Below are 15,117 nucleotides of genomic sequence, written 5' to 3'. Positions count from 1 at the left end.
ATTTCGTTGTCGGTCTTCTCATCTGTCGACGTTCTCAGGTAGACCCATATATATATATATGTGTATATATATATATATATATATATATATATACATGCATGCATACATACACACACACACACACACACACACACACACACACACACACACACACACACACACACACACACACACGCGCATGCATGCACACACACACACACACACACACACACACACACACACACACACACACACACACACATACACAAAATGATTCTATCAGTAAATGTTGACTGGCACAAAAGCAAACTATAAACATTTAAACAAAAAGAATGGAAAGGAAAATATACAAAAGTAACAAAAAAGTGTTTTCTGCAAGGGGCAAGCTCCATGGCATCTAGCCCTTTTATGGTAAAGCTTCCAATAGCCTTTATACTTTAATATACTAACTCACTAATCACACCAACTCAAAGAAAAGCTGTCTGCTAATGATTGGCAGTTGTTTTTTATGGTGTCGAGTTGCCAGCCCGACGCCCAACCTTCAATGAAGGCACGCCCATTCAAAGCATGTCTTTCGAACACTCACTTGACTGCTGGGAGGACATGCAGACTCCACACAGAAGGCACTCCCAACCCAAGCTGAGAATTGAACAGGAGAACCTATTGCTGTGAGGCAACAATGCTACCGCTGCACCACCGCGGATTAGACTAATGCCAGATTGCAAATGGCAGAATTTGACTTTACCCGCATTCTCTAAATAAGAGCAACTGGAAAGCCATTCAGTCATCTGTGCATTTTGTCCAACACATTACACCAATATAAGTGTATCTGTCTATCTGTAAATATAGTCATAGTGTCCCAAATGCTGGCCAGTGTATGGTTGCACCACCCTGTGTATTGCACATTTCCACATATACCACACAGGAAAGAAGGTGTAGTGGATTAAGTCATCATGTGCACAGGTGGCTGGGGACTCAATGGCACTTGGCTATCCACAGGCAACTTCCTCTCAGCCAGTACAGAACACTCCTTTACCTTGGCACAGCACAGCATTTTGGTGGCACACTTACAGCAGTGTTGTAGTGTATGATACCACTCACCTACAGCATTGATGTCATGGAGTAATGCTTACCTGTAAAAGCTAATCAGCACCCCATCTCCCCAACAAGTGCTCATAGGTCCTGAGTGCCTGTACTAGATGGCATTTCAGAAGGACTGAATTTGTCCAACTTCTGCCACCCAACTTGCTCTACAGACATGTAGACCCTGGGAAGACAAGAGACAGAGCTATAGCACCGTGCTCCTCACCTTCATCACTTCTACTTTGACCCTGTATTCTCAGCTGGTACTTCCCTCTTACATTTACTATACTAAAATTAATTCATATTTGATTTTGTACTCTGTCAATATTATTTATATATTATATCAATTGTCTTCCTTCTGTGATTAGTCTGTGTTTGTGAATTTGTTCTATTTTATTTTTTGCAAATCTCTTTACCCGGGCTGTGCCTACAAATGGCCTGTAGTAATCAACATACTACCCCTATAAAACAAACTAAATAAATAAAACTGGTAGGATGACAGCTATGGACACAGAAGCAGTGTAGGTATACATGCTATAGTCAAAGGGTATGTCTTACCATAGTCAGAGGAACAATATGGGAACACATACAGCTGGAGTACCTGCCACACACTATCAGATGAGTTTGGGTTTGGCATAATGGTTAAGCTCTTCACCTCATAGGCACAAAGTACAGGGTTTGAGACTGACTTTGGTTTATTGGCAATGCTTAAAATGGCCCTTTAATGTGGTTAGCCTAGTATTCACCTATGTACCTATATTAAATGGGGTTAGGGTATTAGCATAATGGATATAGTGCTTACTTTACAGACACAAGGAACAGGGTTTGATTCTCACCTTTGGTCACTATCTGGTTATTGGCTAGGTGTGAAATAGTCAGCAGACTGCTTTCCTAGTATTTATTTATGAACATACATTTAAATGCACTAATGGCAGTTCCAGTGATTGTAGGGGGAAGGGGATGGCATAAATGTTAAGATCTTTCCCTCACAGTTACAAGGTACAGAGTTTGATTCTAACCTCCAGATACTAGTAGGTTTGTAATAATCTGCAGACTGATAGCCTAATATTTATCTATGAACCTATATGCACTATCTGCAGACAGCAGCTTCTTTGTTAGGCTCTACATGTAATTATAGGGGAAGACAGTTGCTGCTGGTGCTTATACTGTGGGACACCTAGGGAAACACGTGACATAGCTCTACAGTACTATATTGGAGTGGCACCTATGTAAAGACATAGCAGTGCTCTACCCAGCACAATAGACCATCTTATTTGTACAAAGGTATACTCTTTACATAATAACTGAGAGGCATTCACAGTGCGAGTTTGTCACAGTAACATGGGCCTTGTTACCATTACAATTTATGAACACGTAACACATACAAATACACGTATTCAGATTGTTAGCCTTGTGTAAACTGAATTCCTGCACAAAGGTGCACATTCTTAGGAAAGTAGGCAAAGACAGATTAGCACACACTTGCAGGTTGTTGTATACCTCCTCAAAGCTGGTCAAATGTGGAGAAAGGACTGATATTCCTTCAGATACTGCCTAGCTCTCCAAAATAGCTTTAAACGTGTTAACAGCTTAGCATATAGTATGGTGCTGGATTGTCTGTCTCTGAAAATGTATACATCTTTCTATGGCACATAGGCAAATGAGGCCAAGACTCCTTTCTGTCTATTAATTGCCTTATTTTGTTGTTGTATATCTATGACATAAAACACAGTGGTTGTTGATCATTTCTGAAATAGACCACCGGGAAATGACTGAGAGGGCAGAAGCAGCAACAGTCAAAATTCTGGGGTGTATCCCCAGGGTGATAGACTCCAGAAACAAAAAGATAATGAAACTACCCTACAGGCTTTAATCAGACTGCTCCCCAAGTATTGTATACTGTTGTTGAGACCAGATAGCAGGCCACAGAGGGAGTCTAGAGGAAAGTTACATAAGGGTGTGCAAAATGGAGAGAAGTGATACATATAATGGCTACAGCAGTTAAAGCTTGTCTAAGGAACCAAAAAAATAAAAAAACGGGGAGAATGATACGACTGCACAAGAGCTTGTCAGTTGGATGTGAATTATTCATCTGGAACACAAAGTTGAGAGCAGGAAACGGAGATAGAGGGATCAGATTCTAGGTTAGGTATCATGTATACTCTGGATCTGTGAAAGTAAATCTTCACAGGTTGAGGATCCATGGAGTAATTTACCAGAATGGGAGGTTGTGATCAAGGACTTCAGGAGACCATGAAACAGAAAACAGTTAAGAAGGAAGGGAGGGAAAGTATAATATTAAATGTACTTACAGGGACAACTTGATTGGCTTATTGTTTCCTACCATCAAGGAAATGCATTTCGTAATAGGTGGCTGATGACAAATTGTGTGTGCGTGTGTGTGTGTGTGTGTGTGTGCGTGCATGCGTGTGTGTGTGCGTGTGTGCGTGCGTGCATGCGTGTGTGTGTGTGTGTGTGTGTGTGCGTGCGTGCGTGCGTGTCTGTGTGTGTGTGTGTGTGTGTGTGTGTGTGTGTGTGTGTGTGTGTGTGTGTGTGTGTGTGTCTGCGTGCCCTGTGACTGAATGGAATGCTATCCAGGATTGGTTTCAGAGGTCCCCAAGACCCTAAACAAGATATAAACTGTCTGAGATAAGGATAATGTGTCAAATTATATGGAGCTCTTAAATTCATTCTAATCATTTAATTTGAAATACTCTGTAATGTAATCAATTTTCTTATAGTTTAAAAATAAAACCTTTGTTAAATGTCTGAATTTTTCATGTTTGATACCCTGTCCTAATTCCCTACAGACAAGTTAATTAATTTTGTTTACTTAAAGTGTATTATTCATAACAGTAATCTATTTATTTTATTACAGTACTATCTATCAGAGTCGAAATAATAGGAACTGATGGATCATTGTTGTCGAGAGAAGGGGAGAGGATTCAGGTGAGTAACTTTTGATTAAGGGTGTACAGTTTTAAAGAATTCATTTTAGTTTATACTTAATACTTTGGAAGTACCAGTTTAAAACTATAACATTTCATAGTGCATATTTTACAAACAGTTAATTTGTTAAATTATTGGCATTTCATATGAAGATGTGATAATCCTGCAATTTTATAGCCTTTAGCAAAGGTGAAGGTGACACCGTCGCTTCCACAACAAATTTACAGAATTCTTGAAAAGCCAGAGAATCATATACTGCATTCTCAGTAAGTTATTATGACTTATTCATGCACCCCAATTTCAGCACATTATTGTAACTTATTCATGTACCCCAGTCTCGCTAAGTTGCTATGACTTATTTGTGTACCCTAGTCTCAGCGATTTACTGTGACATATTCATGTAACCCAGTCTCAATGAGCTATTATAACTTACATGTACTCCAGTCTCAGTAAGTTATTATGACTTATTCATGCACCCCAATCTCAATACATTATTATAGCTTTTTCATGTACCCTAGTCTCAGCGAGTTATTGACATATTCATGTACCCCAGTCTCAGCATATTATTGTGACTTATTCATGTAACCCAGTGTCACTGAGTTATTATGACTTAGCATCTCAGTCTCACCAAGTTACTATGACATATTCATGTACCCCAGTCTCAGCATATTATTTTGACTTATTCATGTAACCCAGTGTCACTGAGTTATTATGACTTTGCATCTCAGTCTTACCAAGTTACCATGACATATTCATGTACACGATTCTCACCATATTATTGTGACTTATTCATGTAACCCAGTCTCACTGAGTTATTATGACTTAGCATCTCAGTCTCACCAAGTTACTATGACATATTCAGTCTCAGTTAAGCTATTATGATTTATTCAAGTAACCCAGTCTCACTGGGCTATTCTTCCTTATTCAGACATCCTGGTCTCTGTGAGGTATTGCAACTTATATGTATTCCATTCTCAGTAGGTTATTGTGACTTATTCATATACCCCAGTCTCAGGACTTTATTGTGACTTATTCACATACCCCAGACTCAGCAAGTTATTAAGCCTTATTCATGTACACCAGTCTTATTGAGTTATTATGACTTATTTGTATACCCCAATTTCATTGACTTATTATAACTTATTCAGATACCCCAGTCTCAGTGAGTTATTATGGCTTATTCAATTACTTGAGTCTCAGCAAGTTGTTGCGACTTATTCAAGCACTCCAGTCTCAATGGGTTACTATGATTTATTCATGTACCCTAGTCTCAATGCTTTATTATGACGTATTCATATACATAAGTCTTAGTGGGATATTATGACTTACTTGTATACCACAGTCTCATCGATTTATTATGACTTATTCAGATACTCCAGTCTCAGTGAGTTGCTATGTTGTGTCATGTACCCTAGCATTAGTAGATTATTATGAATTATTCATGTACCACTGTCTTGATGGGCTATTGTGAATTATTCATGTACCCTAGTTTCAGTCAGTTATTATGGCTTATTCATGTCCCCCAGTCTCAATTGATTACTTATTCACATACCCCATACTCAGCGAGTTAGTAAGACTTACTTATGTACCACAATCTCTGTGACCTATTAGGAATTATTCACGTACCCCTGTTTCAGTGACTTATTAGGATTTATTCATGTTCTTTGCTCTCTGACAGTTATTATAGCTTATACGCACCCCAGTTCATAGGTTCATAGGTTCATACTAGGCTATCTGCCTGAGGGCATTTACAAGCCTAGCCCATAGTTTTGTGGCTTACGCCACCCCTTTAGTATGGGGAACTATACCCATTATTTTGCTGTGCCTCTGTTGAGCAGTGACACTGAGGTAATCCCTGGGGTATATCTGCGATCTCCCATCCATTGGTCAAAATTTCTCTTGAACAAGGCCAGCGAGGTGCTCTGCCTCACATATACCGGGATTTTATTCCACAGCATAGGGAGTCTTTGGGTGATGAATCTATCCCTCCAGCGCGTCCTATTAATAGCCGTGTTGAGGTTTAAGTCTCCTGCCCTTGTGGCTCTGACGGATCTAGATTTTTGAGGTGAAGCATATTCATCAAATCTGGGTTTGACATGGCCTTGTATGTTAGGCAAAGGTCACCTCTGAGCAAGCGTGGCGACTGAATAGAGCTGGAGTTCTTTCAGTCGGGCAGCATAGGACAGATGTTTGAGACCCTTTATCCTTTTGGTGAGGAACTTTTGTGGCCTCTCCAGCTGCTGCAAGTGTCGGGTCAGATACATTCCGAATGGGGCATTGTACTCAATCATTGGTCTGATGAGTGATGAGTATAGGGAGACTATGACCTCCCTTGATCTAGATGAGAATCCCTTCATGATAAGGTGGGCAATGTAGAAGGTCTTCCTAACTACTTTAGCTACATGGGTGTCGAATGACAGACTACTATCAACCTGGGTCCCCAGGTCCCTGATAACTTCTTCTATGCTCAGTGGATTGCCACCTATTTGGTAGCTAGGGGTAACCTTGTTTTTCCCGAAGGGTATGACTATGCATTTTGGCATTTAACTTTAGGCCATGGCTCTGGCACCAGTTATCCGTTTCTGTGAGACCCTTCTGAAGGATATCTGTGTCAGATGTGTTTTCTACTATGGCGCCAGTTTGCAGTCATCTGCAAACTTTGTCAGCCATAACCCTCCTGTGTTTGCTTGTACTTGGAAAAGTAGATGCCAAACAAGAGTGGGCCCAGGACTGAGCCCTGTGGTACACCACTTGTGACAGGCTTTGAGTCTGACATGGCGCCAGCGACTCTGACCCTGTGGGTTCTGTCACTCAGCCAGTTTGCAACCCATCTTGTGATGTATGGGTTAACATTTAAGCTGATGAGGTTTTCAATGATACCCGAGTGGGGTATTGTATCGAAGGCCTTTGCCAGATCGAGGTAGGCTGTATGGACTGCCTTTCCCTCATCAATGGCTTTGGTGACTGTTTGAAAAAAGTCAACCAAGTTTAGAAGGCATGATCTGCCTTTGACAAAGCCAAACTGGGATGGATCCAAAGTCTGCAAATTCCCTATGTCTTTATTTATGAGGTCCATTATGATCCTCTCCATGGCTTTGCAGATAAGGCTTGTCAAGCTAATGGGCCGGTAATTTCCAGGGTCGGTGGAGGCACCGCCTTTGTGAAGTGGGACCACAGTTGCAGTCGCCACTCCTGGAGTGCGTATCCAGAGGTAAGACTATGATTAAACAGCTGTCCTAGCTGTGGGTTTAAATCCTCGTTGAGTTCGTGGAGCACACAGCCGGGGACACCATCAGGTCCCATGGATGCTGTGTTTTTTGCTTTGGAGAGAGCAGTTCTCACTTGAGCGTTGGAGATGTTTGGGGGGCTGCAATCGCTTGGTATAGATATCTCTCCTTTTGGGGGGGAGGGGGGAGTTTCAGTGAATTAGTATAACTTTTTATATACCCATGTCTCAGCACACTGTCATGACATTCATATACTCTTGTCAGTGAATTGCTATGACTTGTTCAGGTATCCCACTCTCAGCTAGTTATTATGACTTATTTATATACCCCAGTCTCAGAAAGTTATTATAATTTACTTTGAAGCTCACTCTTTTCACCACATGTTCTTGTACAAATTCATGGGGGGATAGAGAAGTGTTTGTGAGTCACATGTCACTACCTCTCATATATCAGGCGAGGTATTTTGCTTACCTTAGTGTAGCAGTGGTGGAAGTATGCCTAGTGGGTTCTTGGGTCAGGGTTTTCCCAGGATAACCCTTACATTTTGTTACTTGTACAAAAGGGAATGGATCACAGTTGAGAAAAGTAGAAGCAACCATAAATTAAATAGGAATGATGCAGAGGCACAGCTGGCTTTTTTAGCACCTGGGGCTAATCCCTGTCATACCGTTTGACCTCTTAGCACAAAAATCTGGACAAAGTCAAAAATAACAGGGGGACAAAGGCCATATGATTATTCGATCCCAAAGCATCTGATACCTTGGGAAGTTGCCATTAAAAGAAGACACTCCTAAATTCACAAAGCAGAAAAACAGTATTTTTTTTGCAGGGAAGCAAGCCCCCCACACCCCTAAATTATGCATGCAATGATCCTGTGATAGCAAAGCTTGGAGAAGAGGGAGAAAGTGAAAAAAAAACATAACTTTCTTTTTAATCCCCTCTGAGTGATCTTCTATTGATGGTGTTCTGAGCATTGACAACTGGCCACTGACAAAGAGTAGGTTTACTATTGTAATGCTTCTAGAATCATGTTTTTGTCTGATTTCTTATATACCTGGAGAGTCCAGCTCAGAAGATATCAGAAATGTATTTATTTGCTAACTGAGTAATTAGACTGTTACCAGACAATTCTTAGCAGTGGCCAAGGTTAGCAGTCTAAAAGCTACAGAACAAGATATACCATTATAAAAAAAAAAAGCGGCTAAATACAGCAAATTTAGTCACTAAGGTTGTACTTTACTATAGTGTATTATGTAATCCATTATACAAAGAAATTCACTTGCCATTAAACCAGTAACCTTACACAGGAGTAGATATCTGGCATCACCCTAGTTGAGACATTTATGACAGAAGCTAGTCTGCAGCTAACATTTCTCAGGTGTTCAGTATAGTTATGCTGCAGATCTGGATTCTGTAGCCAAGCCCATTTTGTGCCTCATCTAAGTAATAGAGCAGGTTGTCAGCCTTAAAACCCATAGTTGGCCTGTGGCATTCAGGCCAATAATCAGATCTGAGTCACTATTAATGCAGGCAGGTGCCATGATCCTGTGCCAGTAGGTGGCTATGGTAACTCTGTTATGGTGTTAGCTATACATTGAATATCTACACTTTGTCACAACATTGTCCATACAATGCTTCATGCATGGACACACCATCATACTCTACACTCAGTCACACACTTCCATGCTCCACATTCATTCACACTCCTTCACACTACACACTTAGTCACACAGCAGCATGATCCACACTCAGTCGTGCAGCTCCATGCTCCACAATACACAGTCAAGCAGCTCCATGCTCCACACTGCACACTCAGTCAAACCCAGTCGTGCAGCTCCATGCTCCACACTCAGTCTCTGTTCCCTGCTTCCGACACAGTCACAGCATCATACTCCATACTCAGATATAATTCTATGTCTGCCGTCAGTCACATTTCCACACTTCCCACACAGTAACACTACCATACTCCACACTTGGTCATAATCCCATGCTTCACTTGAAGTCACAGTTCCCATACTCTACACTCATAGACTCCTAGATTCATAGAGTTTACAATGCAGAGTCAGTCTATGCGCCATAATCACATCACCGAAAGGCTCCACCTGCCTTCCAAGAGGCAAAACAAGGTAGTCCCAGGATTTATTTATAAGCAGACATCCACTTGTCAAGCTTTGCCTTAAAGAAAGCAAAGGTATCGCTCTTTTTTTTTGTTAAGTAATGTTAGATTATTCCAGAATTGGAGGAAGTATTGAGTAACATATCTAGCCCTCCAGCATGCTTTATTTATTTATTTATGGAGATTTAATTTTTTGTTCAAGTATTTTTGGAGTGATCTGTTTTGTAAAATTATAACAGATCAAAGAGGGTTGGGTCCTTAAAAGCACCGAAAGCTACACATAAATCACTGCACGAGAATTTATAAGAGGTATAGCGACAAAAGATGACCTTCAAAGTAAAAGCAGAAGAGCATAATATGGAATTGTTTTTTAGAAAACGTAGAATAACAGGTATGGATTAGAGTTTATATCAGTGGGGACATGAATGGTATTGTTTTGATATCACCTTACATATTAATATTATGGATGAAATTTGCTCTAAAATATGTAGGAAAGTAAAAGTTTCAAATAAGTTCCTGCATGCAGAAAGTGGTCACAATCAAATGTTAATAGATTCACTACCATGCAGTCAGTTAATGAGGGCAAAAAGGTTGTGCACAAGGGCAGAGCATTTCGTGGAAGAAGTGAAGTTTGTACTTAAAAAAAAATACATTTGGGGGGAAATATATGAACGGCTGATGAATGTACAAAATATGTGGTGAACACCACAGGAATGTTAGGGAGTATGTTTTTGGACCTAGCATGATTGATAGGGGGAACGTGGAAGGTATTGATGAAATTTGTAAGAATGTACCCTTTTGTGTTTTCACACAAAACTTCACAACATGGAGAACGATTAGTACTGGCATGTTTTATAATCAGATATAGAAATAAAGAATATTTTTTCAACCTTACCAAGGACTTGTCTAGAAAAGATACAGGTATATCGGACAGGATAGTGCAGAATGATTTTAACACGCAAAACCCAATATACAGAGGGAAGGGTATAATAACAAATGTGGGACATGAGAGGCTTGCTAGTATATGCAAGAAGGACATGAATGCACTTTAAATGGACATGCCTTTCATATTAAACAACAACAAACACATAAATCTGAAGGTGTTATATATGTGTTAAAATGCCCATGCAATAAATTGTATGTAGGTAAAATTTAAAAAAAAAACAGTAGTTAAGAAAAGAATATTGGACCACATGGAGGACATAGGAACCAAAGCATAATAATCCCAGTGGCTAGGAATTCTTAGAGCAGTGGCAGGAAATGACAGAGTTAAAATATATGGCTTGGCTACAATGTCCACTGTATCTGAGCTACAAAAAACAATGGCTTTTACGAGTACATAACAAGAGGGATGTTATAATGTAACACACCACTTGAATGAGGAAATGCAAATAGTTAATTGCTTTCCAAAGCAAAGAATGAAAAAATGTAGAAAGATAGTTGGGACTGCCTATCAAGAAGTAATTAGAAATGTTATGGGTGGAATTTATAAACTTTCGCCTTTTCTCACTAAGTGAATTTGCATAAGGAGTGCCATGCACAGGATTTGTACAATTCAAAAAATATAGTTACACAACAAGGTGGCAGGGCTAGTCACCCGGTGGTGTGAACCTTGGCTTCAGATGATTGTCACTGTTGAACTGACACCCTGATCCCGTGTGCAAAATGGGAAAAAAGAGTTGAGGATGGATGGAGAAAGAAACTGCAAATAAAATCTTCCTTTTCCTGACTATGCTACAAATAGTCTGATAAATTTTGTATTTAAAGCAGTCAATGCTGGATAGATATTGTTTCTTTGGATGTTTGAAAGAGAGCCTGGAATGGCAGTTGTAATAAATTTTGTCATGTAATCTGTTGATACTACTTCTTTCCTTACCCAGATGTCTGAGATGAACGAACTTGTATGTTACAAAACTGGAACACCTTCCTCCTGTGTGGTGTGAGCTGATGGCAGGTTAGAGCTGATTGAGAATGATTTCATTGATTGCTGTTAGCTGTTAAACATTCCGTCTCCCAGAGGAGGTTTCTGATGTTGCTTATTTTACTTTTGTGTATCTGTTAAATAGTTAAATTGACTGGTCCTTGAACCATTTTCAGTGATTATGTGAAATAACAGAACAAGACAACACAGAATAACAATTCTTAGCAAGTTCGTACAGAATAATCAGTAATACAGAGTACAGTGGCACCATTTGATTTACAATAGACTAATAGGCACAGCCTAAAGATAGCATAAAGCAATGCAGTCTAAAACATGGGAGAACAATGTTGTTGTTGTGTCTTTCGGCTTATCCCGGTTAGGAGTCGCCACAGCGGAACTCCGGTCCGCTAATGTTTGGTAGTGGATTTTTACGTGCCGAGTTACCAGCCTTGACGCACAAACTTCAACGAAGGCATGCCCATTCACGCATGCCTCCACACAGAAGACGCTCTAGCTGAGAATCGAATGGGGCAAATTCTTGCTATGAGGCGACAATGCTACCGCAGCACCACTATCGCGGAGAACAATGTAAAAACAGGAAAACATTATATAAAAATATTACTAAGAAAGACATAATCTCCAAGTCAGGACAGTTCACCACACCCATCAGTTAGGTTCATTAAAATCATGTAGAAGACCAGAAAGAGTTGACATTGGGGTGCATGGCTAGGCTTGTAAGGGGCCTAGTGGTTGTTAGCTTAGCAACAAACTATGAAACTATGAACCTTAGGCTTTATCTCTCTATTATGATATTAGGTTGAGTTTAGATTAGCTTTGTTTGTTTTGGAACTGTATCTGTTTATTTTTTCATAGACTGGCTAATTTATTTTCAAGTTGTTAACTACAGTCCAAACTAACTTTTACAGTACACATTGCCCAATAATGACATCCACAATTTAAATGTCACATATAACTCACTCCCCCACCCCGACAGCAAATACTCAATCATTAGATTTCATATTCATCAAACACAGCCATCAAATTTGTTGTCCAAGAGACAGGATTGGAAACCAGTCCACAGGCAAAAGTTTTCATGGGGCTCTCTAAGACAAGAACTGTTGTTCTGGTTCAGACTTCAACCCATAAGGGGGTGAGTGGCAGTGGGAGGCAGATAAGGACCTCCCCAGGAAGAGCAAAACCTCCACCATATCTAAGCCTTAACACTGCACCTTGTTTGAGTGGTCCAAATCTGGCAAAGGCAAGCTTCCTGATCTTAAATATCCTTGGCCAGCCCAAAACAGGATGCCTAAGAGCTTTGTAGGAGGGAAAGCTACTTCTTCTATGTATAACCGAAAAACAAGCTAAGGTGTATACCTCTCAACTGTCCAGATTTTTGCAGAATGTCCAGATTTTTACCTCAAATTTTTGGTCTGTTCGTCAAAATTTGTGGTTCTCTGGCAAACCATTGAATACTGAAGTCATAAAATATTGGTATACATTTGATTTTCAGACTTTGTAACCTTTGAAAAATGTAACATTTAAAATATGTCCCTATTTTTGGGCCTTTGTCCCCTCACTGTTTTAGTCTTTGTCCAGATTTCTTATGCCAAGAGGTTGTGAGGTATGCGGTGGTGTTTACAACTGATGAAGAGTATAAATCAACTCACCTTAACAATTCAAAATAATCATTTTTCAAGTACAAAGTCACACAGCACATTCAACTATATCGGTCACGAATAGAATTTAGAGTACTGGACCCAGAACCCACCCCAAATAGCCTTCTAATGAACAAACCCCTCCTAACTGACATACACCTCCAAATTAGACACAGATGTTACAAGGGGATGCAACTGGATTGGATTGCGTGGCTAGGCTTATAAAGGCCCTGGTTGGTTGTTAGCCTGGTATATACCTATAAACCTAGAAGTATTTTTATAAATGGCTGTTAGGATATGTTCCTTTAAAAGAGCTGCATATAAAGACGGACAGGAATTGTGATCTTATGTACTTGAAAGGCTAGTGAGTGCAATAAACTCAGCAAAGCAGACAAGTGTGTCTTATTTATTGTTTTTTCCTTGCCAAGGCTGAGTCTTAGTAGCTGATGATCATTAGTCCAGTGAATTCCTTAGTCAGAAACCTCTGAGTCTTTCCAGCTGAGTACATACTAAAAGCGGTGTTATCTTTTATAATTGGTCTAATCAGGGCAGGACATAGAGAAATGATGGCTTCTTTTGATCAGGATGAAATACCTTTAAGTTGCTAAGTGGGCTAGATGGGATTTGCTGATTACTGTTGCTATAGGTTGGACATCAGACAGAATTGTCTACAAAGGTGCCAAGATCCCTGATAACTGTATAATTATTGACTGGGGTGCTGTTTATATAGGTTCATAGCTTCATAGGTAGGTACTAGGCTATCTGCCTGAGGGCATTTATAAGCCTAGCTAGAGTGTGTCAGCTTTCGCCGCCCCATTGATTAATTAACTGAGCCTCTGTCAAGAAGAGCCAATGAAGTGATACCAGGGGTGTATTTTCTGTTACCCATCCACTCGTCAAGGTTTCTCTTGAAGAGTGTTAGTGAGGGGCTCTGCCTAATGTAGTTAGGAATTTTGTTCCAAGGCATGGGGAGTCTCTGTGACAGGAATCTATCCCTCCAGCATGTTCTATTTATTGTTGTGGCAAGGTTTAGCTCACTAGAGCGAGTGGCTCACAGTGACTTGGATTTCTTTAGGTGGAGCATGTCCATCAATTCTGAGTTGGACATGGCTTTGTAAGTCAGGCAGAGATCACCTTTGAGTAAGCGATATGTGACTGAGTACAGCTAGAGTTTTTCCAGTTGGGCTGCATAGGACATGTGTTTGAGGCCAGTAATACTCTTGGTGAGGTACTTTTGTGGTCTTTCCAGCTGTTGGAAGTGTCTTGTGAGGTACATCCCAAATGGGGCATTGTACTCTATGATGGGTCTGATGAGTGACGAATAGAGGGGCACTATAACCTCTTTATTTCTAGATGCAAACCCTTAAGTAATTAGATGGGCTACATAGAAGGATTTCCTAACTACTTTGTCAATATGATTGTCAAAGGAGAGATTACTATCTACCTGGGTCCCCAGATCTCTTATTACCTTTTCTATATTAAGTGGGCTGCGGTAATTCATGGGTGTTTTGTTTTTCCCGTATGGGATGACTATGCATTTTTTGGCATTTAGCTTGAGACCATGACTTTGACACCAGGTGTCCATCTCAGTAAGGCCCTTTTGAAGAATGTCTGTGTCAGCCAGAGAGTCAATTATGACTCCCAGTTTGCAGTCATCGGCGAACGTGGTTAGCCATACTCCTGTGTTTGCCTGTACTTCTGAGAAGTATATGCTGAACAGTAGGGGTCCCAGGACTGAGCCTTGTGGGACACCACTTGTGACTGGTTTAGAGTCGGACCTTGTGCCCGCTATTCCTACTGTGTGAGTTCTGTCTGTAAGCCAGTTGACAACCCATCTCGTGACTTAGGGATTTATGTTCAGGCTGGTGAGTTTTTCTATAATTCCAGAGTGGGGAATAGTGTCAAAAGCCTTGGTGAGGTCAAGGTAGGCTGTGTGAACTACCTTCCCCTCATCTATTGCCTTGGTGACTGTCTCGAAGAAGTCAACCAGGTTTAGTAGGCATGATCTGCCCTTAACAAAGCCGAAGTGGATCAGGTCAAGTGTTTGGAGGTTCCCAATGTCTTTGTTAATGAGTTCCATGATGATGCGCTCCATAGCCTTGCAGACCAGGCTAGTCAGGCTTATGGGGCGATAGTTACCAGGGTCAGTTGTGGCCCCTCCTTTGTGGAGTGGAATAACCATTGCTG

The 15,117-nt window shown here is 40.5% G+C and overlaps 1 protein-coding gene across 1 annotated transcript in view; it reads left to right on the top strand.

The window, feature by feature from the left end:
* The window catches only part of AGER (advanced glycosylation end-product specific receptor), a 291,830-nt gene that overhangs the window by 83,608 nt on the left and 193,105 nt on the right, over window positions 1-15,117 (top strand). Inside the window, exon 2 of the mRNA XM_044083190.1 lies at window positions 3,941-4,011. Within this exon, the coding sequence (XP_043939125.1) occupies window positions 3,941-4,011 (71 nt within the window). The remainder of the gene's footprint in view (window positions 1-3,940; window positions 4,012-15,117) is intronic.

Source organism: Protopterus annectens, chromosome 9.part0 (genome assembly GCF_019279795.1).
Source record: "Protopterus annectens isolate FY-2018-M chromosome 9.part0, PAN1.0, whole genome shotgun sequence".
Taxonomy (NCBI): domain Eukaryota; kingdom Metazoa; phylum Chordata; order Ceratodontiformes; family Protopteridae; genus Protopterus; species Protopterus annectens.
This window is presented reverse-complemented; position numbering and strand designations above follow the sequence as displayed.